The 13,238-nt window shown below is 42.2% G+C and overlaps 1 protein-coding gene and 1 long non-coding RNA gene across 9 annotated transcripts in view; one reads left to right on the top strand and one right to left on the bottom strand.

Annotated features, from left to right (window-relative positions):
* The first annotated feature begins 749 nt into the window (after positions 1 to 749).
* The window catches only part of rbfox3 (RNA binding fox-1 homolog 3), a 111,873-nt gene continuing 99,384 nt past the window's right edge, over positions 750 to 13,238 (top strand). For 5 of the 8 annotated variants that reach the window (XM_062970786.1, XM_062970789.1, XM_062970788.1 and 2 more), the window contains exon 1: positions 750 to 799. Coding sequence is in view for 1 of the 8 variants with exons in the window: in XM_008104175.3 (XP_008102382.1) it covers positions 7,378 to 7,395 (18 nt within the window). In the remaining 7 variants the exon portion in view is untranslated. Of the gene's footprint in view, positions 800 to 6,995; positions 7,396 to 13,238 lie in introns of those variants that run through there. The other 3 variants (XM_062970783.1, XM_062970787.1, XM_008104175.3) reach the window with 2 other exon arrangements.
* On the bottom strand, positions 4,445 to 6,662 carry LOC134296287 (uncharacterized). Its single transcript, XR_010002966.1, has 2 exons — positions 5,661 to 6,662; positions 4,445 to 4,802 (listed from the first exon to the last, which is right to left on the bottom strand). It is a non-coding gene; the product is annotated as an uncharacterized LOC134296287 (long non-coding RNA).

Raw genomic sequence — 13,238 nt, 5'->3', positions numbered from 1 at the left:
TTTTCAGGCCTTTCCTGGGTGGTTTTGTTTGGTGTCTCGGTGCCCTGCCGGAAGGTCTGGCAGGGTATCTAGATGCCCCCCCACCCCTCAAAAAAGTGTGGGTTTTGAGGGAGGTGTGCAGACTTTAACCCTCACCCAATCAGGTTTCTTAAATTCAATTGGGTGCAGGTTAAAGGCCTTTCAAACCAGCCAGAGAGAAGCATGCATAGGAACAATCTCCCTTCCAGAGGTTTTTGAACTGCAGCTTCCAACATCTCTCACCACTGGCTGTGTTAGCTGGGATTGATGAGAGTTAAACTTTAGCGACCTCCCCCCCCCAAGAGCATCATGATCCCCACCTCTGATTTAATGTTTTTTTAAAGCATTGGATATATTGGTTAAGCAGTTTGATGACCTCCCACAGTCTAGGTTTGTAGGTTTGCAAGAGAGCTGTTGTGAAACTAAATTGCCACTTTGAGGTCCCTTAGATAAAGGATAGGATCATACAGATATAATGCATAAGTAAAGCTCATTCTGTCAAGCCCATTTGATTAGTAGTGGTCTCCTTGGTTTACTTGTACAAGCAGTAGCATTGCTCATATTGTCATTCTGCTTAAAGCCTGGGCAGGTTTCCGGAAACCCCTAGAAAGATAATAACGTGTATTCGGAAAGAATGTTGCCAGTCAGTGAGCAAATGGCATCGACCGTGGGTGCTTTAGCCATAACAATAATTGATTTTAATTCTTCTTTCTTTCTGTTTCCTTTCTTAGAGAGCCCAAAGCGAGTGAGCGCCACAGGGGAAGCTTGGCTGATTTCAAAGGTACAACAATCTTTTCCTTTTTGTTTCCCAGAAACCTTTGAGGTGCAGAGTCTGTAGGCTGTGAACTTGGAAACCCCCTCTTTATTTAAGTGTGGGGCCAGAGCCATTTTGCCTCTCTCCAGCATAAATTCACTTAGGAAAGACATAAAAATAGCTGACAGGATCATAGTTCTCTATTAGATTCGCGCAGGAAGAAATTCAACATAGATTCGTCTTTTATCTCAAAAGACAAGAGCATTTGGTGTGCTGCCATCTGATGAGTCTTATCTATATTGCTAGCATCTCAGAGCCTCCAAGTGAAGTTAAAGTTTGAGAAAATTGTAGTAAGTAATAATACTCTTCAGCATTTCTCTAATGCCTTTAGAATGTTCCAAGCAATTCATGTTCATGGTCTCATAAGCCTTACAACAGTCTTACAAACTAGATTAGTATTATTACTGGTATGCAAGATGATAGGTGGAAAATAGCACCCAGAAACCACATTTATTATATTAGTATTCCCTTCTTTCGGATATCTGCCTTAGTCCATTCCAACCTAGTGGTTCTGAACAAGGGGCTCCCTGACCCATAGCTTACACATCAGATCAGTCACACCAGACCAACTTTGCAAGGATAGGGACCAAGGCCTGATTTTGCATGCCGTTGGTCCTGGGCTTAATAGCTAGGCTCTCCCGTTAGCATATCACTGGAAAGACCTTCATCTCAAACTCAGTGAACGTGTCTGTGAGACATAGAAATAGTACTACTAGTACTTAGACAGCAAATTCAGTTTCAATGACACAACTCTGGAGTAACAAGGTTCAGCTAGGTCAACTACATAGGAAAAACGAGAACACAGTCTCATCATCTGTTTCCACAAGTTTTAATAAATAATTTTCTCTTCTCCTTGTTGGTTCTCCTGGAAGCTCCTCACTGGTGAAAGCAGGCTTAGGTCTCCTTTTTTCCTTGGCACTTCCATAATATTTTTTCATTCGCGAATTCTTTATGGAACTTCACATCATTCACCACTCTTCTGTCTCCTTAATTACCCACTTACAGTGGTTACTCCCAAAAAAGGCAGGTGTGAAATAAGTGGAAGAATTTTATCTTGGTGTTCTCATGTGGAAGCTGGTTTTGTTATTTCCAAAAATTAATACATTGAATCTCAGGAATCTAAGGAGATCTGGAGCTAGCTGTGCCATATTTTTGCAGAAATGTGTTTCAGATACAATAACTCTCACATGAAGCTGAAAGGGGGTCATCAAAGTGGACTGTGTCCAAGTACTGTACTCCTGAGGATTCACTGGGAAATTTGGAGTGGGAGGGACACAGAGAAACATATGTAGGTCACCCCAGAATCGCGTATTTCTCCCAAAGCTCTCCGTAAAAGGAAAATACCCAGATGGGAAAGAAGGCATGGGTTTTTTTTCTGATTGACAAGCCTGGTTTCTAATCACAGTGAATGATTTTAGGAGGGCTCTTCAATCCCACTGCTTCTGAAGAGCATAGTGAAGGACAGATCCAGTGTTCAGTGTCTTTCTCAAAAGCAGAAAAAAGGTTTAAAGTGTTTCATGTGGAGCCTGTGGGACCTGTGAAGGATGTTGCATTAGATACTAGTTTGGAAAATGTTGGCTGTCTTGTTCATCTGTGTGCACATCTTTAATATTTTCATAGTCATGATTAGCTGAACCCACGGTCCCACAGAGGAGTCCCAACTCATTCTATGTAGGAATTAGGCAATCTGAGGACCATTTGGCTTTCTCCCTGTTATGATAGAACAAATGTATGGAACATTATGGCCCTAAGAAAGATGTTTAAACCAAACACCTTCTGGGGAGCACCTCTGGGAGGTTTAGTCCAAAAAGGAAATTTTGCCAACTTTTGGATGCCCACTATAAGTCAGTTCTGAACATATTATCTTAAGGAGAATAATAATCCAATTCAGGAAAAGACAATTTCCAAAGTGTCTCAAGGCAATTGAGGAATTTGCTTTAGGTCACCTTCACCATTGTGGTGCCCTCCCCGTGTCTTGGACAATAACTCTCATTATGCCCCCCACCCCCACCACCTACCCTCAGCCAGGGAGTTCATCTTAAGGGCCTGAGGTTGGAGAAAGCTATTTCAGATAACTAGACTACTTTGCTTGTTTAACTTGAACTTCCCACCTGGGCTTTTGAGTGGCATAATTCAGCCTCATTAACCAAAACAACAGTCCACTCTGATGCCAAGCTTGTGGTATGTGATTTCCCAGAAGGTTAATCACAGATGGATGGATTGTGTGTGCTCATTCTGGACAAAAATGCTTTTTCACTGTGTCACATTCTTGCTGGAGTCTTTCCTGCCCCTCAAGCCTCTCTGTGAGCAGTCTGACAAGGCTGCTCCTGAGGCAGGGGGAGGAGAAGCAAGCATGGTGCCTCAAAGCCCTGCACGTTGCCCTCATTGGGACAATCTCTGTGGATGAGAATCAGGCTCTTGGCTTGAAAATACCCAGTTAACAGTAACTGGATTGATGGCTGACTGCCCTTCCTTCTGGGCAGAACTCCCAACTTCTTTCTGACACAGTAGTTGATGGAGGGGTTAATATCAGTCCCTGATCTGTCATTCAGAATGGGTAAGAATAGCTACACACAGTGCTGAACTCTGGAGAATTATACATTGGGGTATTTAATCCCATAATGCAAAAGAACAGCTGTGCCATAGACCAGTCAAAGTGCTTTATGAATTAACCAAGAAGCAAATCAAAGGCCACACAGCATAGCACTTGGCTCAATGATCCTGTTCCCCGAAGGACAAGGCCTCTCCCTTTGAGGGTGAACAAGGAGGCAGCAGGATTTTAGCAGGTGCAGGTTTCCCATCACCATCATGCCATGATGGGAGAGTCTGTGCCAGAACGTGGGAGTTCTTAAAGGGATAGAAGCTCTTTTCTCTCTTAGAATGTCCATCTCTCTGTCTCCCTCCAGCTACGCACACATACAGATGCACACTCCCATTATGCAGATTAATTGTGAACTGGACGACTATTGACAATGCCTCCCTCTATGCATATGAGAGGCAGATAGGAACTGCCATGGTCAGAGTCCTTCATCTCCTAATTCAAACACAAGAGAAACTTCTGCTACATAGGTGTAGAGAACATTTTGCTCCCCAGATGTTGGCTGTCCCTACAAAGAGTATATACATCCCACAGTAGTGAAGTGTGTGGTCTAAAACATGGAGAGGAAGCAGTAAATAGTAAAAGAAGTTGTTACATGGCATGATAGGTGGGAATAATGGATGGGCTTCCATCACTGTGCCCAATTACACAGTTGCATTTTCCCTACTTGGTGGCTAAAATAATGGTGTAGTATGAGGTCCAGAGGGAGCCCTCAATGGCAGAGCACATGAAAACACTGAGCTGCTGAACTTGCTGACCAAAAGAACAGCAGTTCAAATCCGGGGAGTGGGGTGAGCTCCCACTGTAAGCCCCAGCTTCTGCCAACCTAGCAGTTCGAAAACATGCAAATGTGAGTAGATCAATAAGTACCGCTTTGGCGGGAAAATAACAGTGCTCCATGCAGTCATGCCAGTCACATGACCTTGGAGGTGTCTACGGACAACGCCGGTTCTTCAGCTTAGAAAGGAAGATGAGCACCAACCCACCAGAGTTGGACACAAATAGACTTAATGTCAAGGGGAAAACCTTTACCTTTACTGTTATGAGGTCCAGCTGTTAGTCTGCAATTCTAGCTACGCCACAGTCACATGATGCTGCAGTGCTGGGCTCACTTACTATGATGGAACTAGTGATGCTGTAAGGCAGACATCGTTCCTGCTGCTCCATTTCCCTTTTCTCCTTTCGTCTTGCTGAAGCCTCGGGTAGGATGATGTATGTTATGCAGCGTTCTGCTGAATATTACCCAGCCATAGCCAATGATGGAAAACATTGCAGGGAAATGGACAGCACATTTTCACGTTGTGTTGTGTGTCATCCAAGCTGGAAAAAGTTACATTTTGAACTTCAGTTTCCAGAGTTTCCTAGGAGAATCTGTGAGGGGGAAAGGACAAGAGGGCAAGGATACTTGGCATCTCTCAATATCTACTTTCCCCCCTGGACTATCAGAACTTGTTGGAAATGAAGTTTCTCTGTCACTGTGGAGGATTTCAAGTTCCTTTGGCTCTCAAAAGAAAAGAAGAAAGATAAATTGCAGGGACTGGTGGACAATCACATGAGCTCTCCCTTAAAATTCACAGGGAGTTTTCTCTTGGAGAAGGACTGCCAAGGCAGAAACGTTGGCCTCCAGCAGACGGAGAATGCTTTGCCAAGAGAATGAAGGTTACTAAGGCAACTCAAAGATCTGGGGCACAGACATATTAACAGCAGAGGGCATCAGGGCACAGAAGAAAATACTGGTGCTCACATTTTGTATCTGGGCGCTGCTAGTCCATGTCAGCTCAGTTACCATCATTCGCTACACAACCAACCCACACAACTTTGTGAACTCTAGTTGGCTTCTGTAAATTCATGGCGATGTTTGTTCAGATTTTATGTCATTATATAATTTTTGTTTAATTACATTTGGTTTAATTTATTGATGTTAGGTTTTAATGTTGTTTTCATTTGTGAGGTTTTTCTGGCATTTTATGTTGTTTGTTTTATGGAGACATTGAATGTTTGCTGCTGTGTGTTGGAATCCACCCTGAGTCCTCCTGGGGAGATAGGTCGGAATATAAATACAGTTTTTTTACTGTTATTATCACATATACTCCTGCTAAGATGGCTAAAGTTATTTTGTGGTTGTTTGTACTTGATTTGGAGAAAAATTAAAATGCTAGTGATTTTTCTTCCTGTTTTTCATAGGAACATGGGAGTTCTCTAACACCACCCATATGATTGTATCCTTACCTGAGATAGCATCTAGGTCTGAACTTGATAATCCAGTGTGGTTAATTCAGGCAATTAGTACTATACCTGCAAGACAGAACATGGGAGGATTTATTGGTACCTAAGCAATTCTTGTTTTCTCAACCAGCGTCTTTAACAGAAACCTCAAATCAGGGAAGGATATCCATCCATCCTCCCCCCCTCTGCCCGCACTCCAATTTATCCTCTGCTGTCCTGCTTTCTTAGCTGCTTTTAAAATATTCCATTTTGTCTGTCTTCTTTCCGCTTTCTCCTGTCAATCATTGGCTTATTCCAGTTTCTGCAAACTGAGTTCAAAGTGGAAAGTAGTTTTCACTCAGTTCACACATCAAGAGGGAAAGGGGAAAAGGAGGGGGGAAAGTATTGCCCTTCTTAAACTCGATATATAATTAACAGGATTTCTCTGTTTATATTGTAGTTTTGTGTGTTCTTCCTTGTTAGTAACTTTTGCTGCCTTGTTGCCTCCTTTTGACCACTCTCGGACATGGCTTAGCCATATGTGTCCAAGCTTTCGTCTTTTCAGTTTTGGAAGGCATGTAAAAAGGCCTTGGCAAACTTCTCCATAAATACAACAATAGCATCCACAGAATGAGCAAAAATATACAGAATAACAGTCCTAGACACTTACATAGCAAGCTATTTAGAATATAGATTTCCCTTCAGGTTTGCCACAATGAGAGTCTGACATTAGTCAGGCTTCCAAGCCTTTTTCCTACTGCCCCAGTGTTGAGAGAACACAATCTGGGTACTTCTTCATCATCCCGAAGCCCTTCTCAATGTAATACCTGAGCCTGAGTGTGTCCTATAGTACAGGGAATGCCACTGACCCCCACCCCCTTGCCTTCTCCCTTAATTGTGACCCAGGGTGCCTCTCAGTAGCGTGGACAGGGCAGAGAGCAGCCAGAATGCCTGGAGGCACAGCACCAGTAGTAAGGAGAAGGCTGGCACCTCACAGGTTAATTACATGAGCGGCCAGTTTCCTTATTGACAGGGTAGCTTGGAAAATGCTGAGGCAGGACATACACTGCAGAGTGTCAGAGCGGCGGGAGCCTCCGCTCCCAGCTGCCTCTCTATCTTTCTCTCGCTCTTTCTCTTTCTTTCTCTCTCTCTCACACACATGCATGCATCCCCACAGCAAAGCCCCTCTGCTCCCAGCCATCCCATCAGCAGCAAGCTTGTCAACTTAGCTCGCTTCCTCGTCCATGCGCTGAGGTGCCTTTTATCTGACTGGAGTCAGATATCCAGCCAGCCACCCCTGTGCTGTTCAGGCAGCCCTACTCCAGCTCTGCGGGAAGAACAGGTCCGGGCTTGGAGCTGGTTTTGCTTCTCTCTTCCATTTCACTTCTCCCCCCCCCCCTGCCCTTTCTTTTTGTGATGGTGACAAACCTCACCTCACTCTAACTGCCTGTTGGCTGAGGCTTGCTCGCCCACTCCCTGCTGCCCACCTGGACACATCTCCCCCACCCCCCACCCCCAATCCCACCTGCAGTTCCTGCACCAGGCTGGCACATCGGATACCCATGGCACGCAGCTCTGAGACACACGGCGGCCTGCAGCTCTTGTCAGCGGGGTTGTGCCTGTGAAAAGGGGAACCCCAGTCTGCATCACAAGACAGAGAGAGCCAAGGGGCAAGGGGAGACACCCGACGCCCCAGGCCGGATCACCTCTCTGTGACTCCGTGGACTTCTCAGCTGGCAGCATGATGATGTACTTCTGGGTAGGTCCCCTGCTTTGGGTCTATATTGGGGGATTCCAGGATGGCTCATTTATATGTTCCTGCTGGTTTCAAGAGATTTTCAGACTGTGTGGTTGTAGTAGGTGTCCCCAAGCACAAATTTCTGCTGCTTTCTTTGCTATCTAGTGGGAGTAGATCCCCAAATAACTTACTGACATATCCTACTAGGAATGTGAATTTTAGTAGATTTAGAATAAGGGAACTGAGTGTCCTGGAATTCTTTTAGATAAAACATCTTTCATATGCTGCTGGAGATGGTGTGGGGGTGAAATTTGGAATCATTTGGTTTCAGAAGATACCTGTGCTTCTACCTATGTATGACTTTAAGGGCCATTAAGGGCCCAACTGAACATATGTGACTCTGCATGTTGTTGTGCTTCCTTGACTCACAGATGGTGACAGCAGAAATAATAAATAACAGCCTACTGGGGGGAGAGTACTGCTTTGGAGTGGAATATGGTAGAATAAGCAGTACACAATGTGAATAGTGGTTTTGAGGGATCTTTACAGAAGACTGTTACCTCGATCTCAGTACCTTTCATGATCACCGTGTCTGATTTTCTCAACTGATGAGTCCATATGGAAAGGAACACAAAAGTCAATACTTCCATGGATGTTCAATTCCACCTAGAATGCTATTTTGGCTTTGGCATCCTTCTGATAAAATGGAAAGGGGCTGTATCTGGTAGAAAAGTGTTGCACAGTTGGGTTATGCATGGCAAGGGCCTCTCTCAGAACCTTGGATATAGGAGCCTTCAGCATCCAGCGTTTAAGTCTACAGGGTATTAGTGAACACTCAGCCAAATGGAGAAGGGAGAAGTTCTGAAAATTAAGGATGCAGTTAAAGCTTCACTGAAAAAGGCAGATAGGCTGAAGAAAGGTGGAGTTGGATTTTAATGCTCCAATGGTACATTTTGACTTTGGTCATCATAACATTTCCAAAGTAAATCAGAGTCCTGTTTCAAGAGCTTTGCTTGAGATGCTTTGCTCTTTGGGCTTTTGAGCTCTAATCTCTTAGGGTAACAATGCATTTGCTGTATTCGCTTGAGGAAATCTTTTGCCCTCTCTTCTTCTCCCAATTTATTTTATTGCTGTGGGGAATAAGAGTGTCTTATTTTATGTAACACTTGGCTAATGCTTGTCTATGGGAAAGGCAACAGTGAAATTAGCAGAAATGTTGCAGAGGCAAAGAAGCAGCTGGAATACGGTAGGCATGCGGAGGCTTGGGAATAACGACAGTTGCCTTGAGCATCAGTTTTCTGCCACAGGCAATTTTTTACCAGTCCTTGCTGTAACTTGGGAATTTCTATGCTTAAAGTGCAGGATGCAGCAAATGGAAGCTCAGAACCAAAAGGTGTTGGTGCTTAGCAAACCTCCTGTTTCGAGAAGCGGCTTTGACAGAGCCACTCCTGTTTCTTATTAGACGAAAAGGCCTGGAGCCTGTTTGTTTTCTTGCATCTGAACACAGTGTGTTGTTCCGCCATTCAATGAATGTGAAAGGTCTTGAAGTTATCTTGTTATGTTACAGGTATAGAATTTGCCCAAAGATGTCCCCTTAATGAGCACAGTCTCAGGCAGTCACTTCTTTCAAAGAGTTACCTGAAAGACTTCCAGTTGCACTTGCACATCTCAGGAGCTGTCATTTTGTTTTGTGCATGCTACACCAAACCATCTTCCCCTATATGTGTGGTTAAGGTTTCTGTGCAGGCAAGAGGAAGTCTGTCCACATCAACTGTTAATGGTATATGCTTCTAAGAGGTATAAAGGCAACTATAGGGGCATAAAGCACAACTTTTCTGTTGACTGGAAAGCAATAAAAGCTTTTCTGAAGGGGTTTTTGCCAAAGTACATCAGTAGCATTTGAACTTTATCAGTGCCTAGTTTGGGGGATATTTACATAGTAATGATAGCTCAAAACTAATTTCTTCTCTTTCCATTTTTGGCAAGCCCATCACCACCTTGCCATAGTCTTGCAGTTGTCTTTTCATACATTAGGATCCCAAGAACAAATCCTTGTGAGCTGGAACCAGACCTCTGTCAGGGATGACACAGGAGGCTGTGCCCCATGTTAGTAGAATTTGGGTCTGTAAGAAAAAAACGGAACTATTTATTTTTTTATTCAGCTTGCTTCATTAACAGTTTTTGTTAATGAATGGAACATTGTAATTTTTTCATAAAAGCACTCATAGACAAATGCTTGGTTCAAGGAGGAGATGGTTGGCAATAGTGAGTTGTGTTCTTCACTCCTACCTAGTTACCTCCCACAAACTGAATAAACCTGAATATCTGTCTCCCTACTAATCGTGCTTTCACTACCAGACTAAGAAAGAAATGGATGTGCCAGGCCTATGATAAACCAAACCTTTGTTGGATTAAATTTGACCCTCTGACCTCAAGTATGCCTTTGCCATTCATTGTTCCATTCAACCCTTTCTTCAAAGTGGAATAATAGTAGGAATCTATTGCTTCTCGTTCTCGTAAAATGTGAGTCTGACTCGGCCTTTGCTTAGGTGAATTGTTGCGCTAATAGCTAACAATATTTTGACCTACAAAATTGAAATACACACTAAGTCATAATACATGTGTGTAGAGGACTGAAAAGAAAAATTGCTTCAAACTTGGGTGAGAGAGTTGTAGCAAACAGAATTGGTTTCTGTCCTTTCAGAAGATATGGATTTGCATGAACCATTTCCCCTTGTCCCATAAAAAAACTTGGGTGTCTTTTCCAAACATGCCTTGGCACAGGCACATCTAATATCTGGTGCAAGAAAATATTAGTAATGACCAACAGGGAGCTTTACCTCCTCCTCCTCCTCCTCCTCCTCACAACAGCCAGAACAGTCACAGGAGTGACCACGGACACTGTTGGCACTTGTTCTGGATAGCACCTTGGGTTGTCCACCCCCCATTGTCCATTTCTGAAATGAACAGCAAGGACTGCATGGTGTGAGAAGGGATGAGCAGGGTGGACTAGACCTGTGGTGTGTGTCTCCTCCTGCCATTTTCATTTAGACACACAAGAACATGATTAGTACAGACCTAAAAAGCTCCAAGCAGAAATCAATCCACAGCTTCTTAATATTTAAAGAAACATATAGCTGATTGTACATGCATTTTTTTTTACATTCTTGATATAGCACACATGTTAGATTGCACCCGGTCATACATAAAAAAAATAAAGCAAGTTTTAGCATTCATTAAGTAAAAAACCCCACTGGAACCCCAAATTCCTGAAAGGTGTTGAAGTAGACTATGGCAACATCATGGCTGATGTGCTTGAATTCAAAACCTGCCCCTCCCATACCGCAGTGTAGAAGCTGAAGCTGACATTTATTAAGTTTGCGTATCTGCACAGAAATACCCATTTTTGCTTCACCTGAGATTGGCAATGGAATCGGACTCATGTACTCTGTTGTAGTGAGTTCAGATGTGCATAAAATCACTTCAGAAATGCATAGAACTAAAATATAAGTCTACAAAATGTGCACAAATCTGCTTTGAGCACTGGAAAAATGTATACAAAATCTGTATACTTTAAAACAGTACTGCACACTACAAATATGCACACGCTTCTGTATTAAAATGGAGAGGAAGGCCTCACAAAGACACATAAAATTTAGATGGAACAAGGATGCTGGTTAGATTCTGAGAAATGCAACAATTATTTTTATTTCATGTCATTTCTACCTTTCCTTTCTCCCAGAATAAAACCCAAAACAGTTTACAACACAGATTGGGGCAGAGTATGGTTAAAATAAATAATAAAAATTTTAGAAAAGAATTTAAAGCAGTTTTTTAAAACCTGTCATGTTAAAAATAGCATTGAAATTAAAGCAGTTTTAAAACAAAGCATTTAAAACAAATGAAGGAAAGATAGAAAGTGCAGCACCCCTATTTAAAAGAAAACATTTCCATAGTAATCAGCTAATGGCTAAAGACCTGTCTAAATAGAAAGATCTTTCTTATTGTTAAGGTTAAGTTTATGAGGAGACCAGAGTTTTATTTGTTAGGATTGCTTGACAGTCATTTGGAAAGAAAGATTTGCTGCAAGAATTGTCTATGCTCAGAGACGGAAGGAACCAGTTATCCCAACACAAGAAGAGTGACTGATGAAAATCTGAGAACTAGCTGAAAGGGTGAATTTGGAGTATGGGGATTAAGGAGAAATCTTTGACTAACTTCAAGAAAGATTGGGATTTGTTCATTACAGTTTCCCTGGTTACAATTGGGATATTTGTCAACAGTGAGATTCATGAATTAGTTGAATGTTTCCAAAAGTTAAAGTGTGACTGCATAATATCATTTAAAACTAGTAGGGGTAATAACCATTAGCCATAGAGTGGGAATTTTGTACACCTTTTTCTTCGTTGTTTGTTTTGTGTGTGTTATTTTTGTCTTTCTGTTTTGCTATTTAGTTGTTGTCGTAATATACAGTTTTGCAGTTTTAAATATCTAAATAAATCACTTGTGTATTTATTTATTTTTCTTTCATAAAAATACTTTAAAAATAAATAGAAGGATATTTGCTTGCAGGTAGAAGGCGAGCAGAATAGGCTTAACCTAATCTCCCATGGGAGGTTTCTACAACCTAGGAGCAGCCAAGGGATAAGGTGACAGATTATCGCATCTCTAGCTGTAAATAAGGATTAGTTTCCCACTCTAGATAGCTAACTGCAATAAGACAGTATGGTTCAGGAAGCAGATGATTTATAATGGTGACCTGTGGGGCCTTTTGAGCAGCCGCACCTAAACTGTGGGGGTTTTTTGTCCTGGGCAGGTACAGTTAGTGCCCTCCCCAACAGTATTTTGCTATATAGCACAGATCTTTTCATTTTAAGAATTGCATTTCTTTTACGAGATGGATATCTGGTGTCCAAGTTTTACAACTGCTTCATTGGTCTGTTGTTATTACATTGTTGTTGTTGTTTTTGAATGTGAGTGTGTTTTATTACTTGTTTTCATAGTTGTTAGCCTCCCTGGTTGATGCATAAGAACAAAAAGGACAGGAGTAAAATTCTCATTAAAATAAATCTCTGATTCCAAGCTACTGATGGAACAGCACACTTTTAACTGTCATTTGGCAGCTGTTGTGGTGGTCATCATTGGCCATAATGTAGAAAACCGTTTTCAGCAAATAGATAAAGAGCAAATCATATTATTGGCTTTAGCAGCTGGGATCTGAACATCTTCAAACAAATGCCGGTTGTTGCTCTGATTTGACAATAAAGTACATGAAGTACAGAATAGAAATCTTAAGCCTTAGGAGTATGGTGAGGGACCCAATAGACTGCTGTCTTCAGCCTCATATCCTTCTGCTCTTGTCATTTGATCATCAAAATTCATCTGAATAACATAGCTCTGGGTGATTGTGTATAACTCTTGCTACCACGACACTCACCATCTTGCACATACACAATGCACTAACCCACTCTCTGTCCCTGGACAATCAAGCAGATGATCTTTCGCAATTAAATTTATCCCAACACTCAGAGTTCTCCCTATATTTTGCCATTTTATATGGCTACAGGACTTCTTTGGTGTTTGGCATTTTCTACTAAACTCTTGCTCAAAGCCTAACTCTTGTTTAGAAACATATCCAGTTCTTAAAATATGCATGTACTAACAAAACATATTCATAGGTACCTGACATTTTATAATTATGGGAGCTTTTATCACTGTGGGCTCTGCATGACCCACTTTCTATTTCCATTGTGGACCTATCTGTACTGAAAGGTACCTAGCCTTTTATAGGGCCCTCTCAAGATTTCTTGACTATATAAATTACTAGCTGTGCCCGGCCACACGTTGCTGTGGCGAAGAATGGT

The sequence above is a fragment of the Anolis carolinensis genome, chromosome 2, assembly GCF_035594765.1.
Source record: "Anolis carolinensis isolate JA03-04 chromosome 2, rAnoCar3.1.pri, whole genome shotgun sequence".
Classification (NCBI taxonomy): domain Eukaryota; kingdom Metazoa; phylum Chordata; class Lepidosauria; order Squamata; family Dactyloidae; genus Anolis; species Anolis carolinensis.
The sequence above is the reverse complement of the archived record's forward strand: the minus strand, read 5'-3'. Positions and strand labels throughout refer to the sequence as shown.